The sequence below is a fragment of the Protomyctophum bolini genome (assembly GCF_963924005.1).
Source record: "Protomyctophum bolini genome assembly, chromosome: 13".
Classification (NCBI taxonomy): domain Eukaryota; kingdom Metazoa; phylum Chordata; class Actinopteri; order Myctophiformes; family Myctophidae; genus Protomyctophum; species Protomyctophum bolini.
In genome coordinates this window covers 32,422,418-32,446,543 of record NC_137874.1, presented here as the reverse complement: position 1 = coordinate 32,446,543, position 24,126 = coordinate 32,422,418, and the positions used below count along the sequence as shown (strand labels likewise).

The 24,126-nt window shown below is 42.2% G+C and overlaps 1 protein-coding gene across 1 annotated transcript in view; it reads left to right on the top strand.

Moving 5' to 3' along the window:
- Window positions 1–1,634: 1,634 nt before the first annotated feature.
- Window positions 1,635–24,126, top strand: part of LOC308327621 (uncharacterized protein) — a gene marked incomplete at its 5' end in the record, with an annotated part of 182,028 nt that continues 159,536 nt past the window's right edge. Inside the window, 2 exons of the mRNA XM_080781144.1 lie at window positions 1,635–1,732; window positions 22,336–22,433. Coding sequence (XP_080637270.1) covers window positions 1,635–1,732; window positions 22,336–22,433 — 196 coding nt within the window. The remainder of the gene's footprint in view (window positions 1,733–22,335; window positions 22,434–24,126) is intronic.

Here is a 24,126-nt window from a genome sequence, read left to right as displayed (position 1 = left end):
CGGCCGGCAGAGACGTGTATCAGGCAGTGTTGTTTTCGTCGACTAAAACTAATACGAAAAGTGTTCGTCCACTACCTTTTTTCACTGACAAACTAAATGGAAACTTAATGAAAAGTAAGCTATATGCCGACAAAGACTAAATATATGGACAATTTCGTCAACAGATAATGTTAGGAAGGGACTAGTAGTGGACAAGAGATCCAGTATATGTAGCAGGTATATAAGATATACAAGTGGATGCATTCCACCAAAGATCCCTCACATGCCATATTATTTATTGACACTTTTATTTTGTAATGTTTTGTGCAATTTATCATTTATCAAGTCCTCACTCCTTCCTGCTGCGTTTACTTCCTCCTCTCTCTCTTGCTAGAAGCCAGCTTGGAGTGAGGTGGGTTGGTTTTCTGCTCTTAGTAGATTTTTGCATTAAAGTTGTTTTAAGTACATTTAACCAGTGCAAACGGTAGAATTATGTTGTAATTCAGTTCTGTATGTTACCATATGTTTGTTCTGCAAAGGTTTAAGTGTTTTAATGTACTGTTTAGTGAAGTTCTGTTTAACAGCACTTGTGAGAACTCTGCACTCTTACACACACAGACACACACACACACACACACACACACACACACACACACACACACACACACACACACACACACACACACACACACACACCAGTGACTGCAGCATGGCAGCTGATTGCCAATTTGTCAATTGTCCTCTATTACAGTTGGTGTTGCAGAGGTGTGCTGTGCTTAATGCCTGCTGCATTCTGTGTCTTTCTGTTTCTGTGCAGGTATGTTTTTGTTGCTCCCAATATTTATTGCATGTTGTATTAAGTGTGTTTTATTGTTTGATTTACTTTTATAGAAAATACTGTTTAGCTGATGGTGTATTTAATTTCAAGTGTATTTGTAATTGTGATGTATTGTGTAACTTTGTAAGTCATTGTTAGCTGAGCTCTCTTGCTAGAAGCCAGCTTGGAGTGAGTTGGTGTTGCAGAGGTGTGCTGTGCTTAATGCCTGCTGCATTCTGTGTGTCTTTCTATTTCTGTGCAGAAATAAATACGCCAAAGGCTAAAGAGCGATTCCTAGTCCCCGTGTCCATCTAAAACACAACGCAGAGCTCAATCCGGTTACATATACAGTAAGTCATTTTACACTTGATCACGTAGTGCACTTGTAGATCTGCTATTTTCAGCATGTGTAAAAACAGACATTACGACGGCATCAAGGCCCGCCAAAACACATTTTAGCCGACTCTCAGACTGTCTCTCAGACAGTCTGTCTGTGAGAGAGAGAGAGAGAGAGAGAGCATGGTCTGGTAAACAGAGTGCTGTTCAACCATTTATCACTCCAGTTTCCCAGGCCACCTCTCTCTCTCTCTCTTCAGATATAATTGGGAGGCAGTGAGCCAGCTGTGTGCACGGAGCTACCTGGCTCGCATTGTGCACCACTTAAGCTGTATACACTTCGCTGAACCAGAATCGAAAACAGAGGATCTATTGTGACCTTATTGATCTTATATATCTATTTTTGTTTTGTTTTTTTGTGTATTTGGGGGGGGGGGTCATGCATTTTTTACTTAAGTCGCACTATGTAGTTGGGTGTCCGGCCGCTTTGGACACAAATAACATGGCAGCCAACATCTGTGACTTCATTACCCAAGGTTCTCTGCATCCGCTCCTGCACGGTGCCATGCACGTTCATGAGTTTGTGTCCGAGATTGAAAAGTGAGATACGCGATCGTTTACTTCCCGTATCTGCGCGGGCACTCGTCCTTTTAGATCGTTTACTTCCCGTATCTGCGTGGGCACTCATCCTTTTAGATCGTTTACTTCCCGTATCTGCGTGGGCACTCATCCTTTTAGATCGTTTACTTCCCGTATCTGCGTGGGCACTCATCCTTTTAGATCGTTTACTTCCCGTATCTGCGTGGGCACTCATCCTTTTAGATCGTTTACTTCCCGTATCTGCGTGGGCACTCATCCTTTTAGATCGTTTACTTCCCGTATCTGCGTGGGCACTCATCCTTTTAGATCGTTTACTTCCCGTATCTGCGTGGGCACTCATCCTTTTAGATCGTTTACTTCCCGTATCTGCGTGGGCACTCATCCTTTTAGATCGTTTACTTCCCGTATCTGCGTGGGCACTCATCCTTTTAGATCGTTTACTTCCCGTATCTGCGTGGGCACTCATCCTTTTAGATCGTTTACTTCCCGTATCTGCGTGGGCACTCATACTTTTAGGAGACGGAGGCAGTTTGGAGTCATTGTGAGACCGCTAGGCCAGCGGGTGCCCCGAGTCTGAAAGGATTTTTGTTATTGCTTAAACATTTGACTTGAGCATCACATTATTACATGCACATGATAATATACATTATAGGTAGACAGACATTACAAGAACATGTACAGAATGCATTTTGAACCTGCATTTAACGACATACTGACATGAAAACCTCACTACATAGTGGAGGCTGGGGCGGTGGAGGGAGTTGTGGAACCGCGAGAGACGTCGAGCATGTAAGAGTGACTGTTGGTCTGCTTGAATAGGATGTAGATCTCATAGATTATTAGGTTAAATGTTCATGTTCACACCGGATTTGGTTTCTGCCGATGTGGGCATCTTTTTGCAACTGTTTTCAATGGGAAAGGCCCACCTGAATGGAGCACTGTGTGCCTTGTGTTTATTATGCTCTGTGCACTGAGGCATCGCGTACCAGCCAACTTAGGAACGATGCAAATTGGGAACAATGACAATCTGGAATGTATACCCCACCCTAGTATGCAATACTCATTATATAGCACCTGTTTTAACCGTCTGTGTCCTTGTGCAGTGGTAAGCGTCTGTGGAGAAAGTGTGGAGAATGTCTGAAGAGTGCAAACTGACCGTGTGAAAAAACAACTCAAGGCCGGGCGTGAAACGCATGTGTCAAATTTGAATTTGGTGGGCCGAACGGTTCTCGAGTTACGTGGATTGCAGACGTGCATACGTACTGTACGAGTGTACGTACACGCATACATACCTCCCGGACGATTCCCAAACGACCGCCCTATACCTCCTGAGACACTGACTGCAGCCCGGTTTAATTAGCCCTTTGCTAAACCCCACCCCGAAAGCGATTGTCCAATACCAAACCAAATAGTTTTGCAACCGTTGCTATGCTGGGCAAGCTTTCGTCACCTCATAGCTCTGTCAGTGTTATTTTGCATGGCTGTGTGCTTATCGTGCATTACATGAAAACTCCCGTCGGACAGTCGTTAAAGTTGATGGAGTTGGATACTGTTTCTCCCTCTAACGTTTCCTCTGTCTTGCACATTATTTTGTCCAGTGCATAGCCTACTGCAGGCCTGGTTGACTAGATTTAGAAGACATTTTGAAGCTCTTGCTACTGAAATGCTCGATTATTTATAATGGAGAAATCCTGTCATTTAATGTGCATCTCTATGGGTGGGAAGGAAAGTTTGCCAAGTCTCCTGTCTTAGTAACCGTTGCCTATTGGACAAGGACGGGTTTGCGAAATGCTAATTGCACGTGCCGTGTGTCCCGGCGAACAGACCTAAATGAATGTTTGCGTCCAGCGCACGTTTTACATGCTTATTTATTGGCATGCATGCGTGTGTATGTGTGTGTGTCTTCCTCGTCCTTCAGACCACTGGAGACCACAATAAGCCTCTCGTGACAGCAGTATAGACCTCATGTCCCACGAGGACTCCTTGTCCGTCCGTCCTCCGGAGCAGGACAGACGAGGTCAAACCCGCTGAACCGTCTCTTCATTGTCCTCGCATAACTCTTCTTCCCAGCGGTTGACAGTAACCCAGTACATTTACCTAAGTATTTTACTTCTGTACTTTTGTGCGTGCATGTGTGCGTGTGTGTGTGTGTATGTGTGTTTTCACATTCACATTTGACCACAAACGTGTAAAAAATATATAAAGAATAAAGATATAAAAAGATTATGAATGAACCACTTAACCAACAATAGTGAGCTTTATTTTGTGTTTTAGGGGAACATTTCCAAAATAAATTGAACATTTGAATACTGAATTAGTTTTTTAAAGACCCAGTGAAATGAAAAATGTGTTTTTCATATGGGCATTTGTTCAGAAACTTCAGAGCCAGCGTTTCAAGCTGAAACTTCAAAATAAAATGCCCACATTTAAAGCAAGTATACTCCAGTAGGTTAACTGGAGTAGTAGGTACAAATGTGACTGAGCATATTTTTTACTTTTGACTATTATTTCAGTGGAGTGAAAATCACAAGTCTAAAAAAGTACTAAAAACACAGAAAACAGAGGACAGATAGTCACTCAAAAAGTATATTACTTACAGTAACCGAAGTAAATGTCCACCACTTCAGACTGGTCAGACGGGGTCAGAGCCAGCTGAAGTGCCTCACTGCCTCTTAGCCGGGGAGCCACAGGCCCAAAAGCTCAACGGTTAAGGATTAACCTGTGATGTCACAACATAGTTTTTTATTTGTGTTTCTTCTATTTACTTGGTCATTAAGGTCCACAGAATGAGAGGTCTGCTCTGCCGGAAACATCGCGAAAAAATGTTATGGCCATTTTTGTATACCACACCAACATAAGGCAAAATGTCATCATACTTTAAGTAGTTTAGTTTAGTTTAGTTTATTTTATTCGCACAATAAAAACAGTACAAAAAAGGTAACATCAATAAAAGAGAAGTGTGTGCAGGTGAGAAAAGAAACCCAGGGAGGGCTTGTATGTGGTTCTCACCAAAGTTAATATACAAATAGTAATATACAAATAGTAAGACAAAGTAATCAAACATAGGTATGGAAAATAACAAAAACAAACTAATGTAGCATGTGACATGTCAAACTAGGGGGTTTTCATGATTCTGAATCCATTCCAAGCATTAGTTTTGCACAAAAGACACTCCTTGGCCTAAACACGGCGACAGCCGTCATCACAAATCAGCCCATTTGGGCACATTTGCGAGTGGATATGGCTGAATGTAGGCCAAGGAGTGTTTTTCGTGCAAAACTAATGCATGGAATGGTTTCAGAATCATGAAAACCCCCTAGTTTGACATGTCACATGCTACTTAAAGTATGCCTTATATTGGTTGTCTTATTGCGATATTTCCGGCAGAGCAGACCTCTCATTCTGTGGACCTTAATGACCAAATTAATAGAAACAATACAAAAAGTATGTCATGACATCCCAGGTCCTCTCAAATTGTTGGTGCTGGCCCCCCGGCTATCTGGTTCTCCATGCAGAGACGATGACCGTCACGGAGCGGGCTGGCGGTCCGACAGTGGGGTCCGTGTGATGGACACGTAGTGTAATAGGCAGCACCCATGGGGGGGCAGGGGATTGAACCTGTGAAACCCTGTTCTGTACAAGCCCCTCCATCATCCTGTCAGACCCCCCCACGCCCAACAGCAGCATGTCACTGCCTTCATATATATTGCATGACATTGTATTGGTATCACTGTGTGTCCATGTTTGTGACGACAATCCCTCCTCAACCTCTTTGATGCACAAGATATAGTGGGACCCATTTTTATGTGTCCTTTTTATTTTATTTTATTTATTTCCAAACAAAAGCAATTTTTTTTCTTGAATTTAAAACAAACAAATTCAAAGTTATTTTTTTCTGTAATTTCATGGAGGAATCAAAGAAACATCTAAGAAATTCCATAAATTAGAAAACAAATGTTTTAAGTAGTAGTGAAAATAGACGATCTACACGCTCACAACGCAACTCCTCATGCATAGAAGGAAGCATGAGGTCAGTCTGTTGCTCCCCCCAGGTTGGCAGAGGGAGTTAGCGCCCAGCATTACATTAGATATTGACACTGGGTGGGAAAAAATGGGTTGCAAAATCGTTGGATAAAATTAAAAATTAAAAAAAGAGGAAAATAAATAGCCATCTATCTACCCCATGCTTCAAATGAGCATGACCACACACCCTCAATCAAAACCTAAAAATCAGCTGTGCTGATGAGAGGGAGTCTCGCATGCAGGTTGCATGGGACTTTTGCTGTCGTGGTTAAATTTGGCATTAAAAAAATATGAATTTCTATTGAATATCTTAGTTAGAATGAAATTGAGCTGCCGTGTTTTTTTTAAGTGCAATATTTCAATGTTGCACTCAGCACGCCTTAAGGAACTCGGCTAAAGCTTCATTCCTGCAGCAAGGCCTGTCGTGCCAATAATCACGGTAAAGCACGCACCCTCTCGTGTGGTATTGCTTAACCCATTCAGGACTGAGGCCGATTCTAAAATAAATGTCTTCTAAATCCCAGAAGTTTTCTGAAAAACCTATGTTTCTATGTCAGAACCTTTTTCATGTCAAGGAGCCCCAGATATTATATGTAATTGGCCGCCGTCCCCTATCTGAAAATATGTAGTTCCAGGGACCCCCCGAGAGGCAAAGATTTGAGTTAGAAACGTTTGCTCTGAAAAAATATATATTCAAAGATTTGAGCCACATTTTCCAAAAATGGCAGATCTACAAGCTTGTAGCGCGGCACTCGTGCTGCGCTACGAGCTATACATAATGATTAAAAAACACCAAAAGGGGTGTTCCCGTCCTGAACGGGTTAATTATATAAATGCAGTCCACTTACTGTACCGTGCTGTAGTGTAGACGGGTCGCCATTGCTCTTCTGGCCGCAGACAGAGACATCGTCTCACACCATTCTTTACAGCGTGAGTTAAATGAACACTGATGGCTGTTGGACGGCGGCCGGTATAGTGCTGTATATTCTTGGCCTGGTCTTTACGGGGGTGTCTGTCCGGTCTGTCTCTGTCCCGGCTCTCTCTCTCGCTCTCCTCGCAGCGTGAGAAACTGTCTTCATGATTCATTCATCACACCGAAGACTCCCCTCCAGCTTCTCATCACTATAATTTAGACTGCACTAATTGGCTGCGGACATCGGTTGTGGGGGTGAGAGAGAGAGAGAGAGAGAGTTTTTTTTATTTTTTATTACTGTTTTTATTAGGCATTTTGTATATAACTTCAGAATATCTTTGACAATAATAATGAGTAGTACCAAATACAATACACAATAAAAAACATATATAAATGTGAGAAAGAGTATTTTTAACAAATGCTAGTAGTTCTCAAAGCTGTTCGTGCCAAAGACCCCCAAATTGATATGCATTTGGCCGCTGACCCCCATCTGAAAATGTTTAGTGCCAGGGACCCCTGGAAGAGATGATGTGTTAAGTTTAAAAACCCCTAGTCCTGAACAACAAACACTATAGCGGTGATTACCAGAATAGAAACCCTTAAGCTTTTAACAAAACACTTTTTTATTTTACCCATACAAATAAAATTATCCTACCTTTTAAGTGTTTAATTAATAACTCCATTTTAATGGTTGACATCCCAGGTCCAACTCCGCCGTACTGCAGCATATGTCATTAACTTTTATGAGCGGAATTGATTGCGGTGGATTACAGTTATTATAAGCAGCAGATTAAATAACTACATCTGGACCAGTTCTGTTCACATATCATGCTGTTTTATATCAAAGTGACATTGGTGGTGGAGTACATTTTACTAAAGTACTGTACTTAAGTATTTTTGTAGACCTACTATACTTGAGCATTTCCAATTTGCAATACTTTTACTTCTACTCCACTACATCTCGGATCCAAGGTGGCTGTGCCACTGCGTGCGTGTCTCAATGAAGTGTGAAGTTAGACCACCTTTAAAAAAAATCCCACCATATCTGAGTTATGATTTCTTTTGAGCTGTAATCATCACTTGATGACACCCTGGAGGCATGGTGTCACTGTGCTGCTTGTGGAAGAATGACTGTCTCATTGAAGGCCAGTTTCATTCTCTCTCTCTCTCTCTCTCTCTCTCTCTCTCTCTCTCTCTCTCTCTCTCTCTCTCTCTCTCTCTCTCTCTCTCTCTCTCTCTCTCTCTCTCTCTCTCTCTCTCTCTCTCTCTCTCTCTCTCTCTCTCTCTCTGTCTCTCTCTCTCTGTCTCCCTCTATGCAGACTTTCATGAATACATAAATCGAAATAATAAAATTAAATGAAATGAATGAATTAAGAAAATTGCCGGTCTAACCTCAAACGTGTAGCATCGTGGCCTTTTTTCACTATAGTTTGGGTCCAGGGGGGGGATGGCATAAATGTCTCGTTTGGGTCTAGACTAGAGAGTCTAAAGTCTAAAGAGTTTGGGAACCATGCATTGCTTTAATCAGTCAAATTTGGCTGGGTGGTTTTATAACATAATTCTCGTGGTGTTTCAAACAAAGAACGCATATCTGCTTTTGCAGGCCGGGGTCTTTAAGGTGTCAGCCAATTTCAGGGCCCAGAGCACATGCTGTGATATCCAGTATAAAACTTTTCACCGGCTGCCAGGGCATCTCTGACTCTGTGATTTCAGCAAATGACCTGATGCAAATGGGCTGCAAATTGTTCATAAGAAATGGTTATAAATAGCCTGAAATGGCATTGCATTAGGTGGAAATATGAAATGTGCCTCTCACTCCCCTCGCTCTGTAAAAATCAATCTCTCATACTGTAGGTGGAAGCATATTGATGATGATTAGACATCATCTGACTAGTTAGCCTGACTTGGCATCTTACCGTATAAAGGCTGGAGCACGTACTCCAAACGAAACCAAACTCTTTAGTGGCTTCGGTAGGGCTTTCTGAACTAAAGTTCTTAGAGGTCAAATTGATTGTATACTGCTGTAACTTGGAATAGGGAGTACATTTTTTTCTTGCACAAGCAGAGCGTGCAAGTACTGTGATTTGTTGACCAGCTCTCTCCATGCCTCTCTGTCCTCGGCAGCTCTCATTGCCTCGCTGAGTGTGTCCATTCTCCGATGTTATCTTCCCATCTTTTCTTTTGTCTTCCTCTTCTCCTGCCACCTCGTATGGTGCCTTGCAGGATGGTCTTTGCCAGGCCTGAGGATCTGGTGATGTGTCCGTACCACCAAAACATCATGATTCGAACCCATAGATCCGAAGTCCCGTTAGTCCGAACATGCACTGCTCCCGTGCTTGCGGTTAGGTTTAGGTTTGCTCCCGTGCTTGTGGTTAGGTTTAGGTTAGGGTTAGAGATATGGATAGTAATTTCGCAAAACAATGAACCTTCTGACTAATGACACGGCACCGCTGAGTGGACAAGCATATGAACAAACACTATTTCTGAATGATTGAGACCATTGTAAAATTCCATTGTTTCTGGAAAATAAAAGAAGACATATCATTGCCTGCTGTGTTGCTTGTCGATACACTGTGTACACTGTGTAATTTTATACCCTGAGTTACACACCCATGCTCATTGTAAGCTTGTAGAGCGGATATGTCCACTACTTCTTAAATATTGTGTTTCTAATTCATGGAATCTCTTAGATTTTTCTTAGATTTTTGCATGAGATTACTTGAATTTGTTTTTAATTCATGGACATTGACATTGAAAATTACAAACGGAATGTAGGAAAAACAGGGGCTCATGAAAACATTTCCGTGACCAACAAATGAGTCCCGACCCACTGTTTGGGAACCAGTGCGCGACCCCAAGTTCAAAGTGGTTAACTGCTCCCCGCATGGCCGACTCTGCCATCGGTGTTAATGCACTTTGCAAAGAGCTTTTTATGGTCTTCAGTCGTTGGCTAGCGATGTAATATTCCGTCGGCTGTCGGGGTGAAAATCTCGTATGTCCAAAACCAAAACTTTCAGAAATAGTGAAAATTGCTGAAAGAGCAAGATCGTAGATCGGCTATTTTCCACAACTTTTAGCTTGACGCTACCAACGAAGAATGGTATGTTCTTCGAGTTTCGACTAATTATAGTCGAAACACGGAGACTGTACAAGGTTTCTTGTCCGACAGCAACAATATGAAAACACCATTTGGCGCGTAGTAGACTGATATGGCCAAAGTGCAGTATATATATTAGGCTATTCCACATGGTGGAGTCTTCATAAAATGTAACACTAGCGCTATAAGTGATCAAACGGCATAATCCACTTTGTAATGCATCCATCCATTACATATGGAGGAGAAGTATCAGACAAAAAGGATTACTGAGCTTTTGGTTTGCTGGCTGAGGACAGAGAGTTCAGGCAGAGCTGAGACAATGAATGCACTTGAGAGACTATTGACCATTTGCAGACCGCGGCCATCAGAGTTTGGAAGCACTCGTTTTCAGTAAAGCAGCGTCCTGCTGCCTCTTGCATTATGTGCAAATCAAAACAGGTGGTACGCAGGGCAGTTGAGTGATATCTAACAAGCACTTCCAAACTGCAACACCTGCAAGGACAGAGAGTAACTCATAACATATGTCTACAGTGGATGTTTATGAAACAGACATGTGTTCAAGACAGATCTGTCCGATATTTCATATTCTATCCTAATTGGCTAACATTGGCTTTCAAAGTTGGCAGGATTGGCCCGTTTTGAACAAAAAGCCTCAAATCATGAACGCAGTGTGCAATTTACGTGACATCATCTTTCCTACTAGGCTGAGAATCTTCCGTTCTTACCTCACGCTGGTACATTCTAAAGTCTCTCTAGAAGCGTTTATATTCCAAACGAGATGCTTCCTGAAGTCAGAAATTAAGCCAGAAAATTGCCCTTTTGGTCAAAACCATGGAGAGAGCCCTAGATTTAGAATTATGAGCCATTTCTAATGGAGCCGTAAATCAGAAAGCTACTTTGTGCTCTTTAGATACCATACCTGGGGCTCTATTAGAATTTGAGTAATGTTAACTCCATAGACACATACTGTACAAAACAGAGTACAAAACTATGGCACACCATCTTTAGGGAAACTACTGCTGTATAAAAACTTGGTTACTTTCCACTGCCTTGCTGTAGTGAATGAATGTGCTTGAAAAAAGAAAAGAAAACTGCCTTCACGGTGCATTCAAATCCACTGTATCACTGGCCAGACAGCCAATAAACGGTGAAATGAGCCAGTATGCCATATGGCTGAGGTAGTGGTAGATTTCCCACAATTATATCAAGTATTTTTTCATGACAATTTGTCATCACGCGCAGCTCATTTTCCTTGAGGTTTATAACTTTTTTCAAGTGCACTCGAAACTTATAGACGCGTTCATTCCAAGGGCACACAACAAAGCCAATTGCATCCCACCAAGCCAGTATCGTGCAGTACATCCGTTGGCTGTTAGTAGCCGTAGTCTATGAAACTATAATGCATACAGACTAACGGGCCTCAGGATGATGTTTTTATTTTATTTTTTATTGCCACATCATGCACTTCCAATACAACTGTCGCAAGGTTTCAGACGGTGTATTCACCATAGAGCCATCTCAACCGTGTGGATATAATAGTCATTATTAGATAACTGATAAAGAAAAAGAAATGGAAAACACCATATTGTCGCTTTCAGGCAGAGACCTTGTATCTCCATACAGCACACGAGTTCTTTAAAAGTTATATACCTTGAATGAGTCGAAATTAATGTGGAACGAGTAGGTAAGAAGGTGACGAACTTAAAAGAGAGCCCACGGCAGCTCTGTGCAGTAGAAGTAGAACAATCTTCATGATGATTAAAAAAGGACCAACGCGTTTCAGCCTGCATGGGCCTTCATCAGGGTCAACTGATTGTATCTCCATGTTTCAACTTTTAGTTTTTTCCCGTAAATGAATGCCCCCTAGCTTCTCCGTACAGTTTCGAACAAATGTCGCAAAAAATTGTCGATAATACTGTACAAGCTCTGCAAAATCTACGTGTCACAAATGGTACGTCTTGTGAGCTTGTAGATTGGCTATTTTTGCAAGTGAAAGCGGTTGTGTGTCTGTGTGTTTTTATAAACACACAGACACCTGTGAGCAATGGAACCAAATGGACCCTCATGGGTTCATTTGTATACTCTCAGAATCATGGTGACCAGTGGTCTATTGCAGGCGTTCTCCTTGAAATCCTCTGTTCCGTGGAAGCATCTAGATTCTAGAAGGGCAGAAGGTCTGTTTACTGACGCAATGGGGCTAAAGTCAAGTCAAAACAGTATTTGCTGATTGTATTTTAAGCGTGCAGTAATGCCACCATTTATCACAAAAATCCAATTGTATCTAGGCCAATTTCTAAACTGCCATTACCTTCCAAAACTTTGGAGAACATTTTTGAAATGTTGTGTAATTGATGGACTTTTTTTGTGTGGTTGAAATATGCAATGTGACAGTTTTAACTGTCTGTTTATAGGCATTTAAATAAATTGTTCATGTTGTATTGGGATTTCATTAACTTAAGTTGTAATCACAGCACCACTGGAAAAGACGGTCTCAACCCTCATCGTGTCTTCTGAGAAAGAAAGACTTGGTTTGCTTGTTGGTTGATTGATTGATAAATTGTACTCGTATATTTTCTATATTTATTTTAGACATGCCTATGTTGGCATTCTTGAGGTGAACAGTCTTATTTAATGCCCTCCACAGCACTGAATCTGCGCTCGGATGTATTATGAAAAGTGATTTGCTTCTGACTGTGTGTGTGTTATTTAGCTTTTAGTTCTCACAACTGCATTAACAATTAGATCATATAGTATCCTCATCTTTCACCCAAATATATGTTAATGACGTTTAGAAGATTTAGAACACTTTCCTGGGGGTCTTTATGTGTGTAACGGCATCAACACTTGGGTGGTTCTGATATTTGGACTAAGTTGTGCACGTGATTCCATTCATGCAGAACTATGTTCCCTGGAACCATAATAAAACCCACTATTGAATAATAAAATAAACTCAGTGATCAAATCTAGCTTTTTTTTTTATCACCTGAAGTGCTTATCTAAGGGCAAGGGCAAGGCCTTTTCATCGCTTTTAGACTCAAAGATTTTGAAAGTGATTTCCTGGCTTTCATCTTTATACCCTCCCTCGCTCAGGATAGTTGGTCCAGAATTCAGCTCATCTTTTAACAGGAAAATGGAAGCGAGAGCACGTACGTTCCCGCCGTGACGAATAAAACTTCATTCTTGACTCACATCATGCCCCCCGGCCCCCCCCCCCCAACGTTTTGGGGATTGATTTGGAAGATTTTATTGTTTGCCTACAAATCTTTCCTAGCTCTAATCTCTCTGATCTTTTACACACATCCCATCAAGGTCCCTCAGGTCTGAGCTGTTAAGGTTGTCTCATGAAGGTGCAACGTTGCAGTTGTTGCCCCAAAACTCTGAAAATGGTTTCCTCTGCATGTTAGAATGGCTCCTCCTATACACTGTTACACATACACATACTATACACATGTTAGAATGGCTCCTCCTATACACTGTTACACATACACATACTATACACATGTTAGAATGGCTCCTCCTATACACTGTTACACATACACATACTATACACATGTTAGAATGGCTCCTCCTATACACTGTTACACATACACATACTATACACATGTTAGAATGGCTCCTCCTATACACTGTTACACATACACATACTATACACATGTTAGAATGGCTCCTCCTATACACTGCATGCGTTTAGCCAGTGGTGGAAAGTAACGAAGTACATTCACCCAAGTGCTGTATTGCTGTAAACTGTATTGTATACAGCAGTTTAACTTATTTAATTTTGTTTATACGTACATCATACTCTGCAATGTACTTTTTACTCCACTATTTGGCAAATTGAGTTAGTAGAATCAGAATCAACTTTAGTGTCACATCGCAGGTTTAATGTGTTTGCACACTGATGCGTATTTTTTCGGCCAAATTTCGTAAAGGACGTAAAAAAAACAAACAATCAACCTCAATTCATGTCAATCACGTTTGCACACTACAGCAGCTGTCTAGTGGGCTCTAACGGGCGCTGGTGACAGACTGACAGCTAGTTACAGTATAGCCTACTACCATGATTTGTAAAATTGTAATTCCTAGACGCTGGGGTTCAGGTGGTTAAATGTGCTTGGTGAGTACATCTGGGTTGGCTTCATCCGTGTGTCTGACCCGCTGCTGTGTTTGTTGAAGCACCATGTGAAGTCAAAACATCTCATTTAGAGCGTCCAGCTGTGAAGGCGGTCATGTCTGTCCCATTAACGTTCACCATGCTGTGCGCGCGTGCATGTTTACATTTCACATTAATAGACTGTATATCGACGTAGATTTTAGTCATTTATCAGACTCTGGAGTCAGGCACGCACGCGCGCGCGCGCACACACACACACACACACACACACACACACACACACACACACACACACACACATTCTTTTTTGCTTCAGTGGTAGACAGTAGAATACTTTATAGTCCACTAGCCAGAATATGAACCCAGACATGTTGAGTACACTAATGGTTTATGTTAGAAATGTTTAGTATGGGTCCCCAGGATGGGGATGCCAATTTTCACAATTGGCATAACATAACATTAACAACCTATAAGGGGGAGAAAAAAATTGGCTATGGCCATTTTTAGCCAAATTTGTTATTTTTTTGTCCAGCGTCATGAAAACTAGTTTGACACGTCACATGCTACATAAAGCATGATGACATTTTGAATTTTCTGCCTTCTATATAGGCTACCGGTTGTTAATGGCATGGTCACATATGACAATTATGAAAATTGCTCAACATACTGTATGCAAGTTAGTTAGCAGTTTCTAAATGCTGGGGACCCATACTCAACATTTTCTAACATAAAACCTTGGTATACTCAACATGTCCGGGTTCCCAATGGGGCTCTATGGGCTGGCAAGTAGACTATTACATTAAAAGATCTAGATCCCTTCATTGTGACATTCTAAATGGACCCCCTTGATTAAACACACACACGTACGCATGTATGCACGCACTCGTGCTAGCTCGCTCAGTAATGCACGGGATTGCATGCATGCAAGTGCACATACTTGCACATGCTCACACTCAGAGACTCTGAAGTCGCACACACACGGGCACACGCGCACGCACACGCACGGGCGCCGTGATTAATACAGTCCCACAGAAGCAGTCTGGGGGTGTTGAGTGATGGCCGCTTGGCTTATCAAGGGCAGTGTGCTGATCAGGGCTATAAATAATCAATTACGCTGCGTAATGACCCCAGCCGGGATGAGGTCACACTGACGGCCTGGACGAGTGTGTCCTCCACGCTGGGAGCGGCCACGCTCCCACACAGCCCTTAACCCATTTAGACCTGAGACCACATTCTACAAAATGTCTTCCAAATCAGACAGTTTTCAGCATCAGTGGTGCTCAAACATTTTCATGTCAAGGAACCCACAAAATCATATGTACTTGGCCGCCGACCCCCCCCCCCCTCCCCATCTGATATGTTGTTCCAGGGGACCCCCAGAAGCAAATATTTGAGATGAAAACGTTCACTGTGAAATAATTAAATATTCAAACATTTGCGTCACATTTTCACGATTTTTTTCGTCTCAGAGCTTTTTTCTCTCCAAGCTCGTAGTGCTTGTAGATCTGCTATTTTTCAACAGCTAAAGTTTAAAATAATTGGTTAAAGAGGTTGAAAGCTATAAGGTGACACGGACGCGTCCTCAGGTCTGAATGGCCTAGTCTGTCTCCGTCCATCCGTCTTCTGTCGTCCTCCGCCACCACTTACACACTCACCCCATTCATCTCCCTCTATGTGGCGTGCATGCCAGTGTGTAGTGGAAGGAAGGAGTCCATTATTTAATATTAAAGACAATTGTACACTATGTTTTTGCGAGAAATCTCCGTCAGTCAGTCCATCTGTCCGTCCGTCTGTTTGCAGGCCACGTTTCCTCGAGAACCGTCAGACTTCATGTCAACATTTTAACAGCACAAATCTTGCAATGGAGCACGAAAGCACACATCAAAACAAACCACTGCTGTATTGGACCGACTCCCGGGCATTGTTAAGCCTTCGTGAGGTCTTTCTGGCCTTGCTGAGTTAATTTGCTGCCTGCTCTGTCGGTTCAGTTGGGTGTATATATGGCATATACTTTATAGTACAAACAGAGGTGCTCAAAGAAAATTAAACATCTGGAGAGGGAATCGGTCACGGCCAGGTATCCAAATGGCCTCCCGACAATGACACATTATTCCTGGCTTCTCCCGCAAGTGTAGCAGTTCCCAGAAGTATGCTGGCCTTGCTGGGGCAAGGCTATACTTCTGGGAACTGCTAAAGTTTGGCTGATTGTTTTAGTTTTTATTCTCTTGCAGATTCTGCATCTTCAGCAACTCCACTATCTGACTAATGGCTTTGTAGGTTTGAGTGTATTTCTGTACTGACGTTTTTATAGGTGTTTCTATACTGTAGGTTTGTGTAGCACTGTGGTTCTACAGGCAGGGCAGTGGATTCATTATGTGAATTTTCACATAGGCAATTTGTCTATATTATAAAATAAAAATACTACTAAAAACACTGACTATACTATACTACTACTATTTCTAGCAGAAGCAGTAGTAACATAGAACATCAGATTGATACCCGTGGGGAACTTCAAAGCAGCCACAACAGTGAGAATGAAACAAAGGAGAGTTACAGCAAAGAGAATATCACCAAAGAACCAGGCGTAAATATCAAAAGGCATCGCGTCCGAATGGATGGTGAAGTCTATAGCAGAAGTCATGTAATCCACAAGAACAGAACAGAGAGTGCTGACATTACATTCTCATCTGGGTTATGGTTCTCTCCGACTACATGAGCTACAGTATAGTCTTATATCCTCACGCGTCACTCACACATGTTCAGTTTGCTGATCTCTCCCCTTCCCTCAAAGGGAACGGCAGGGAAAGAGCACACTGCTTACAAGTGGTAGAGTGATAGAACATCTGCAGCAGTCTGTTGCACACATTGAACACATACCTGTACTGCTGCTGCCGGTAGGAGGCCCCGGCCACCTTTTTATTTGGCATAGTAAGCAAATGGGTTCAATTCATTCGGATTAGTGGGCAAACTTCTGTTGAGCTAAAAAATAAAAGGAAACAAATAAAAGCTCCCCCCCCCCTTTTAGGGGTCCTTGGGTACGTGCCTAAAGTGCCCATATAGATCCGGCCCTGGTCTTCAGAGACTAGAGTGTCCTTGAGCAAGACACCTTTTACTTGCAGTGTGCTGCAGTGATCATTTTGACAGCAAATCCTGATTTAGTCTTAATCTTTTGAATAACAGGTTTTAGTACTATTTACTATTTAGTCATCTGAAATTGTTTAGTCTTAGTCTAGTCTTAGTCGACTAAATATCAACAACCTTAGCTAGTCTTGTTGTTAATGTTCAGCTGGGTGTTCCAGACGGGGTGCGCATGCTTTTCCGACACACCGAAGCTCCGAAGCGGGGGGACATGCGATGCGATGCGAAAAAGCGATGGTCCGACATGCGCTGCTCCCGTGCTTGCGGTTAGGGTTAGGTTAGGATTGAGGTTTCGGATCAATAGTATGTCGGAACTAAAGCCTGCACCCGTTCCAGACTTCCCTCTCCAGAGCAACATTGGTTTAGTCTTAGTCGTTTAGTCTTAGTCAACAAAATGAACACTGCCTTCCACACACAACGGCTGGCTCTATAGGTGCATACTGTACGCTGTATACGGCTCCTGAATGCACACTATGTGCACTGATGTGAGTATGACAGACACGGACTGGCTCCCTCTCCCCCATCTCTCACTGTCTCGTCGACCAGAGTGGAAACTGTCGTTTCCAAATAGACTTCCAAATAGAAGTTCTATTTACAACCACGAAAAAGCAAGCATGGCTGAGCTAAAGTGTTCATCGTTCTATCTCTTCTCTGCTCCATTCAGCACTATTGCGTACAGTGAAGCCTAGGTGGTAAAGTATTCAGCGACCAGCAACCCATTTTGACAAACTTTCCTTTTCTACCCCGGATTCTGAACCGGTTTCCTGCACAAGTGCTGACTTTTGTTTTTACCATTGAGCAGGGGATAAATTAAATATTGACCATTAGGTAAACATTGTGACAGAGCCTGTGTCTCGGTGAGCAGGGAGCAGGGAGACAAAATACAACTACCCCAATTGTATAAGTTAGATTTTATTAACATACTTTACAATACAGATACAGATTGGACACAATTTCATTGTATTCATCAACATAAAATCACATAGTGTTGATTTAATTGATGTGTTTGTGTTTTTAAGGGTATACTGCAGCAAATGGCAGCAAGACACTGTTGTTTAACCACCAGCATCCATATTCTAGGCCCTCTAGGCCGGGGGAACATTATAGCTCAAATTGCAGATCTACAAGCTCACAATGCATTACACCGGGATGCATTGTGAGCTTGTTTAGCCTAGAGCTAGGAGTTAAAAGGGGATTTAGGGGACTAGAAGTAGCCTATTGAAAATGGATATAAAGTAAAACTTCCTGAAAAGTCTATTTAAGTAAAGTAGGCTACCACCACTTCTCCAAAGTCATTTCAAAAATTGTAATGACTTTATTGTTTGCGATATGTTGGCTAGAAGACGTCACTGGCAGCGTTTATAAATGGGAATTTGTATTTAATGTGTAAATCAATCTTTACTCTAACTAATTACGTCTAGACTTTGAAAATTAATCTGTGCTGAAATGCATAAAAAGGCAATTATGTTCAACGTGTTGGATCACCTATCTCAAACAAGTTGATTTTCATACAGTACAGAACTGAATGTAGACCAATGGCTTCCTCCAAAGTAAAACAAAGCACCATCTACCGTCCCAGAATAAACTCCAAAGACAAAAATAAATATATAAAAGGCACACCAGACTTTTAGGGAACTTTATACTGCTTGGTTCCGCTTGTGGACACTTTGTACCATACTGTACTCACTGTACTGTATATATACTGCATTCACCCAGCAGGCACATTATCACCAACTCCAAATGCCTCATTTTGTAAAACAAGCTCATTTATTTTTCGCCGTCAGCCATGAGAAGAAATAAAAATCAACAAAACACAACACCCCTTGAAGTTGAAAGCGCACTCTGCAGCAAATTGAAAAAATAATTTGCTGCTGTGTTTTAACCGTAACAATGACAGGAAAAGTACACAGTCTGACTGACTGTCCCAAGACTCTGCGCTTGTGTTGCCTGGAGATGGAAGAAGGAACACACACTCTCTTCACATGAATCACATCTGATGTAATTAGTGGATGGAGGAACAGTTCTCTCTGCCAAGGGCCGATGCACTGAGCCTCTAGTGGAGGAAGAATTATTGTATTTAGGTAAATGTAACAATACCACATGACAAGGTATAAATACTCTATTATAATGGTATGTATTCAATGTCAAATGTTTACTACCAGGAAACACAGGAGCTAAATACTATAGGAAATATAACTAACTGTCTATAACCTCATTAGTAAACACTGGCTAGAGTCAACCATGAAAGGTCGTGCAATGATCTGGCGATGAGTGGAGTGAAGACCAGGGCTTCAATACTGTCAGGGCTGATGAGTTGATGGCCGGCAGGTGTTTCAATTAAGTGCGAAGAGGTGACTGGAAGCTGGGAGGAAAGCCGACGCCCACACACAGCCACAGTATGGCAACACAGAGGCAGAGCCACATACTGTGACAGTGTGCGTGTGTGTGTGTGTGCGTGTGTGTGCGTGCGTGCGTGCGTGCATTGACAGGCAGTTCCCAGCTGCTGTGCGCGTTACTCATCCTCGTAACAAGCGGCACACGTCATGCGAACCGAACGATTCTCCTGACTTATGACTTTGTAATTGTCGGACACTCTTCGCCCGGGCGTCGAGACGGAGTGTTAATTACCTCCCGTCATTATCCGCACTCCTGCTCATGGCGCCTCATCAGTTACGCACGCGGAATGTCATACAAGTGGGCGTGCATCTTAATCAGTGTTAATTTTCCAGGTGCTTGGGTAATTAAAGCTACGCGCGCGGGTTAGATGATGTGTGTGTGTAGGAAGGGATCGAGCTGTGTTTTTGGCTGGGCTGAAGTTTGGATCGCTAATGTCCGTCATTTGGCACCACGTCTCGCCTGATGCTGTTTCAGCTCAACAGCCAAGAGTTGGAGAGTCCAGCTTTTTCGCACAGAAATAGAATAGGTTCTTTATGCTTTATTCTTCATTAGCATCCCGTTTCCTCAAAGTGGTCACTATAGTCTTCCTATAGGGTCCACACAAAACATGAAATTGCGCTATATAGCACAATAAAAAGGCAAAACAGACACGCATTATCGCATACATAAAAAGTGTGGTATTCACCACATTCACAAAAAAAAAACACAATTGCATCTATATAGGACACGCCAATTTATGTTTAACTCTTTTTTTTTTGCCCGCTCTAGGTGGTAGCACTCACTGTATACTCACTGTATATGTTTCTTTTCCCGTTTTACCTCCTTTATGATGAATTCCTGTTCTGTTCTTTGGCTATTTAGAAGTGTATTTGTACGTCTCTAAATGTTTTGATGAATTGAACAAGGTGGACCCTCTTGTAAACAAGTGTAATGCTTAATTCACAGTTAACAGTATTCGTCTTGAGTTCACTACGAGCCTCGGTGTCATTATCAGTGAGGTGGGGGGCCACCCTGGGCCAGATCTACGCTGTAGAGGCTATCATTTGTTTGACGGCTCACCATGGCCAGCACTCCAAGCTTTAGAGATATACACGGCTTTCAAAATCATGTTATAATGGAGCCTCAATGGAGCTGTATGGAAAAAAAACATAGTTGGTGGAGACGGAGCTTAGAGTTATATGAATAGAGACGGCACCCGGAGGAAACCCTGAGGCGAAATGGACATAGTTGCCGAATTTGGTATTTCAGAGCTGGCTCAAATACATGAACACGCTGGTCCGTTGACTATCATTGCGCACGTTCATGATGACACGTGGACACTGTTTCATAATGTGAACGCACGTGAACGCGTGCAAAGATAGTCAACGGCAGCGCGTTCATGTGTTTGGGCCCAATCCATCCCAGAATGCACTCTGTTCCTACCCGGAGGGAGGAGTGAAATCGCCTCATGCGCTTTTGAGCAACTTAATGCAAGTGGATGGGAGGAGAAATCCGGTGCCGTCTCTATTCATATATACTCTAAGGGACGGAGGCGTTGCATAGCAACCGGAGAAATTCTAAAAGGCAAATTGACGGTCGCCTCTTTCATATATGGAGTATTGTCTACGAACATGTAAATAGTTGGCACCTGCCGTACCCTAGCCTAGGGGGTCCGAATATGTTCGTAGTTAGATGACGCAGAAAGAATTAAGAGTGTCTTAAAATGTATGGTGACTTATATAGACCACTGAAGTCTGTTCCCCTGGTTCGTGTTTTTTTTTGTATTTGTATAATCCCCTGAGGGAGATCTTATCGCCTCTCATAAGAACTACAGTATATGTTCCCAAAATAAACAAATAATCTGGGCTTTTCTGTCAGGGGGGTGGCTCTGCATCATTTATGGTCAATGTACAGCCTGATCCTGGAGAAAACTGAATTAATTCTGCCGTAAAATAATCTTAAAACTACTCTTCCGGGTCTGAAATCAATGTCGCTAGTATACGCCACGCTCCGTCAAGACAAGCGACGGGCTTGAAATGAAAATTAAACGTTTGGGAATCACTGATCACTGATAGAGAGAGAGAGAGAGAGAGAGATTAATCCCTGTTCTGAAGATTAAATAAAAAATACACCCTAGAGATTTGGAGAAGAGAAGGCGTAATATGAGTCAGACGCTTAGTTTTAGCTTCCTTTGTCTCAGGAGAAAACATTGATATGAAGACAGGTTTAGTGAGGGGGAAGCACATTGCTCACCTGGACATTTTACTGAGGAGCAGAGTGCAGCCTGACGCTTGCTTCAACCTGAGGAGACTGATGAGTGGAAGAGTCTCCAAGTACACAAGGGCAGTGGAAGCAGAATAAACTTTATTGTCACATCACAGATTCCAGGCGAAGAAGCAGCCACTTTACTCAGAGTCTCTCTCGTGTGACTGAACTTCTCACCCTATCTCTAAGGCAGGCATGATTTCAGGCGCCCTCATTGTGAAAGATAATGTAATTTTCAATTGAAAGACAAAAACAATGCCGCTGATATTTGTGTCAATCTTGGTAATAATATGGACTCCAGGAGCAAGTTTAAACTCTTGTTTTTCACCAGTTTACTGAAGTAGGGAAACTTGGAAATGAAGAAACACTGCAAGAAAACAGGTCAGCTATTGTTTTGACTGAACAAGGAGCGAGTTGAACCCAAACCATGTACCGTCACAACAGCGGTGTCGTATGCCAGGGAAATGAATAGCAGACCTACACGTTCACAACGTATGTGAATGCGTAGGCCTACGGTATCTAATGTGACGTGTTGTGAGCTTGTATGTCTGCTATTTCCGGGCACACAACAACACCACTGTGCAACAGAGTGTAAATCGACTTTAACCCGGAAAGCTCTCGCTTTTGCAGCATGCAGCAGAGTCGAGTTTAAGAAGTGTCTCCTCTGCGGTGTCACTCAGCACGGCGCTAGAGACAGTACCTGTCACAACAGCCTGCCACACAGTGCGGGTGACACGCAAGCTGCAGCAGAGGATCGGTGACAGTGGCTTGTTCCTGGGTAACGGGGCTTCAACTTAACTCATTTAGACCTGAGGACGATTCTACAAATGCCTTCTAAATCCTGACGGTTTTCTGGAAAACGCATGTTTCTCAAAACATTTTTTCATGTCAAGGACCCCCAAAAATATATATAATTGTCCGCCGACCCCCATCTGAAAATATGTTGTCCCAGAAGCAAAGATTTGAGTTAAAAACGTTTGCTATGAAAGAATATATATTCAAAGATTTGCAACAAATTTTCACGATTAAAAAAAAAAAAAAGCAGACCTACAAGATCGGTCTGCAAATGATAAATGCAAATGAGTTAATGCAAATGATATACCTAACAATATTTTTATATACCTAACAATATTCATAGCGCACCACTGAGTGGCACGCTATGAGCTTGTAGATCTGCTATTTTTCTATAAATTATAAAATAATAATGTTTAAAACACCAAAAGGGGTTCCCGCCCAAAATGGGTTAAAGTGTTCCAGGCAACTCAGTGACGAGGACGTGTCGCTGCACTTCTCCCCTGAAGGAAAACAATATCATATAAATAATTGTTGGAGGGTAATATTATTGTCAAAATATTGTTGGGTATATCATTTGCATTAACCCTGACATCCCGTATTTGTTTTTGGAAAACATATACATATTTTTCCTATGTAATTCAACAATAGCTGCAGCCGATTCACGAGCTCACAGTGCGTCATGGTAGACCGGTAGATTGGATATTTTTGCTTTGACGTCATATAGGGGGCAGGCTGCTGAAGTGTTATTTTTATTTATTTTCTTCAAAGCCAACTAGTTACAGTATCTGTCTTTCCGTCAGTCTACTGTCTAATAGTTGTTATAGAAAAGAATAACGGCAATTGCCACATTATGAACTCATACTTTAATGCTTAGTGTGAGGTATAAAGTACAGCAGCCTTGTGTTCCTAAAACAGAAAGATTGGGTATTGGGTAAGACTGATATTATGTATCTTTCAGGACCTTTCACTGCTTTGTCTCAACGATGACTATATGGCTCTGGTCTCAGCCATCGCGGTAGATATTTTTAAAATGTTGCCACTACTGTTGGAGCAGCCATAAACTACACAAGTTCACCCCGATGTTCTGGGCATCTTTGTAATGTTAGTGTTAGTAAAAAGCAGGTAAAAGAGTAACGTTTGAGGCAGACTAACATCAGTCACTTTTCCATTCACTGTAGTAGAAGCTTGGTGCAGGGAAACCGCAGATGTGTCGTCTCTGCCTACAGGAAATACGTAGGCTGCGACCATGAGACCCGTTACGGAATCGGTCCATAGGCTGGCTACATGTTACATTGTCAATATGATCTAGGTTTAGGGGAAGGGAAGCTCGTAGCCTTTTGACAGATGCTTTTCAGAGCAACAGAGTGCTGCTGTTCAGAGCACATGATAGACCGACGGGTCCGTCAATACAGTGCCATTATTGCCATTGCTGTAAATGTCTGTGGGAATCACTTGCATTATAACTGCAACATTTGCTAGAATCAATTAAGCAATTGGCGCAATCATGTGCATAAATTCAGTCCTTGACGGTGTGATATATATATAAATAAATTAAAAAAAAGATATATATATATATATGAATAGCATACCTACAAGTCTTAATTTCTGACTTCAACACGCCTCTCGTAAAATATGAACGCGAGGGATTATCGTAATCATAGCGAGGTAGGCAAGCA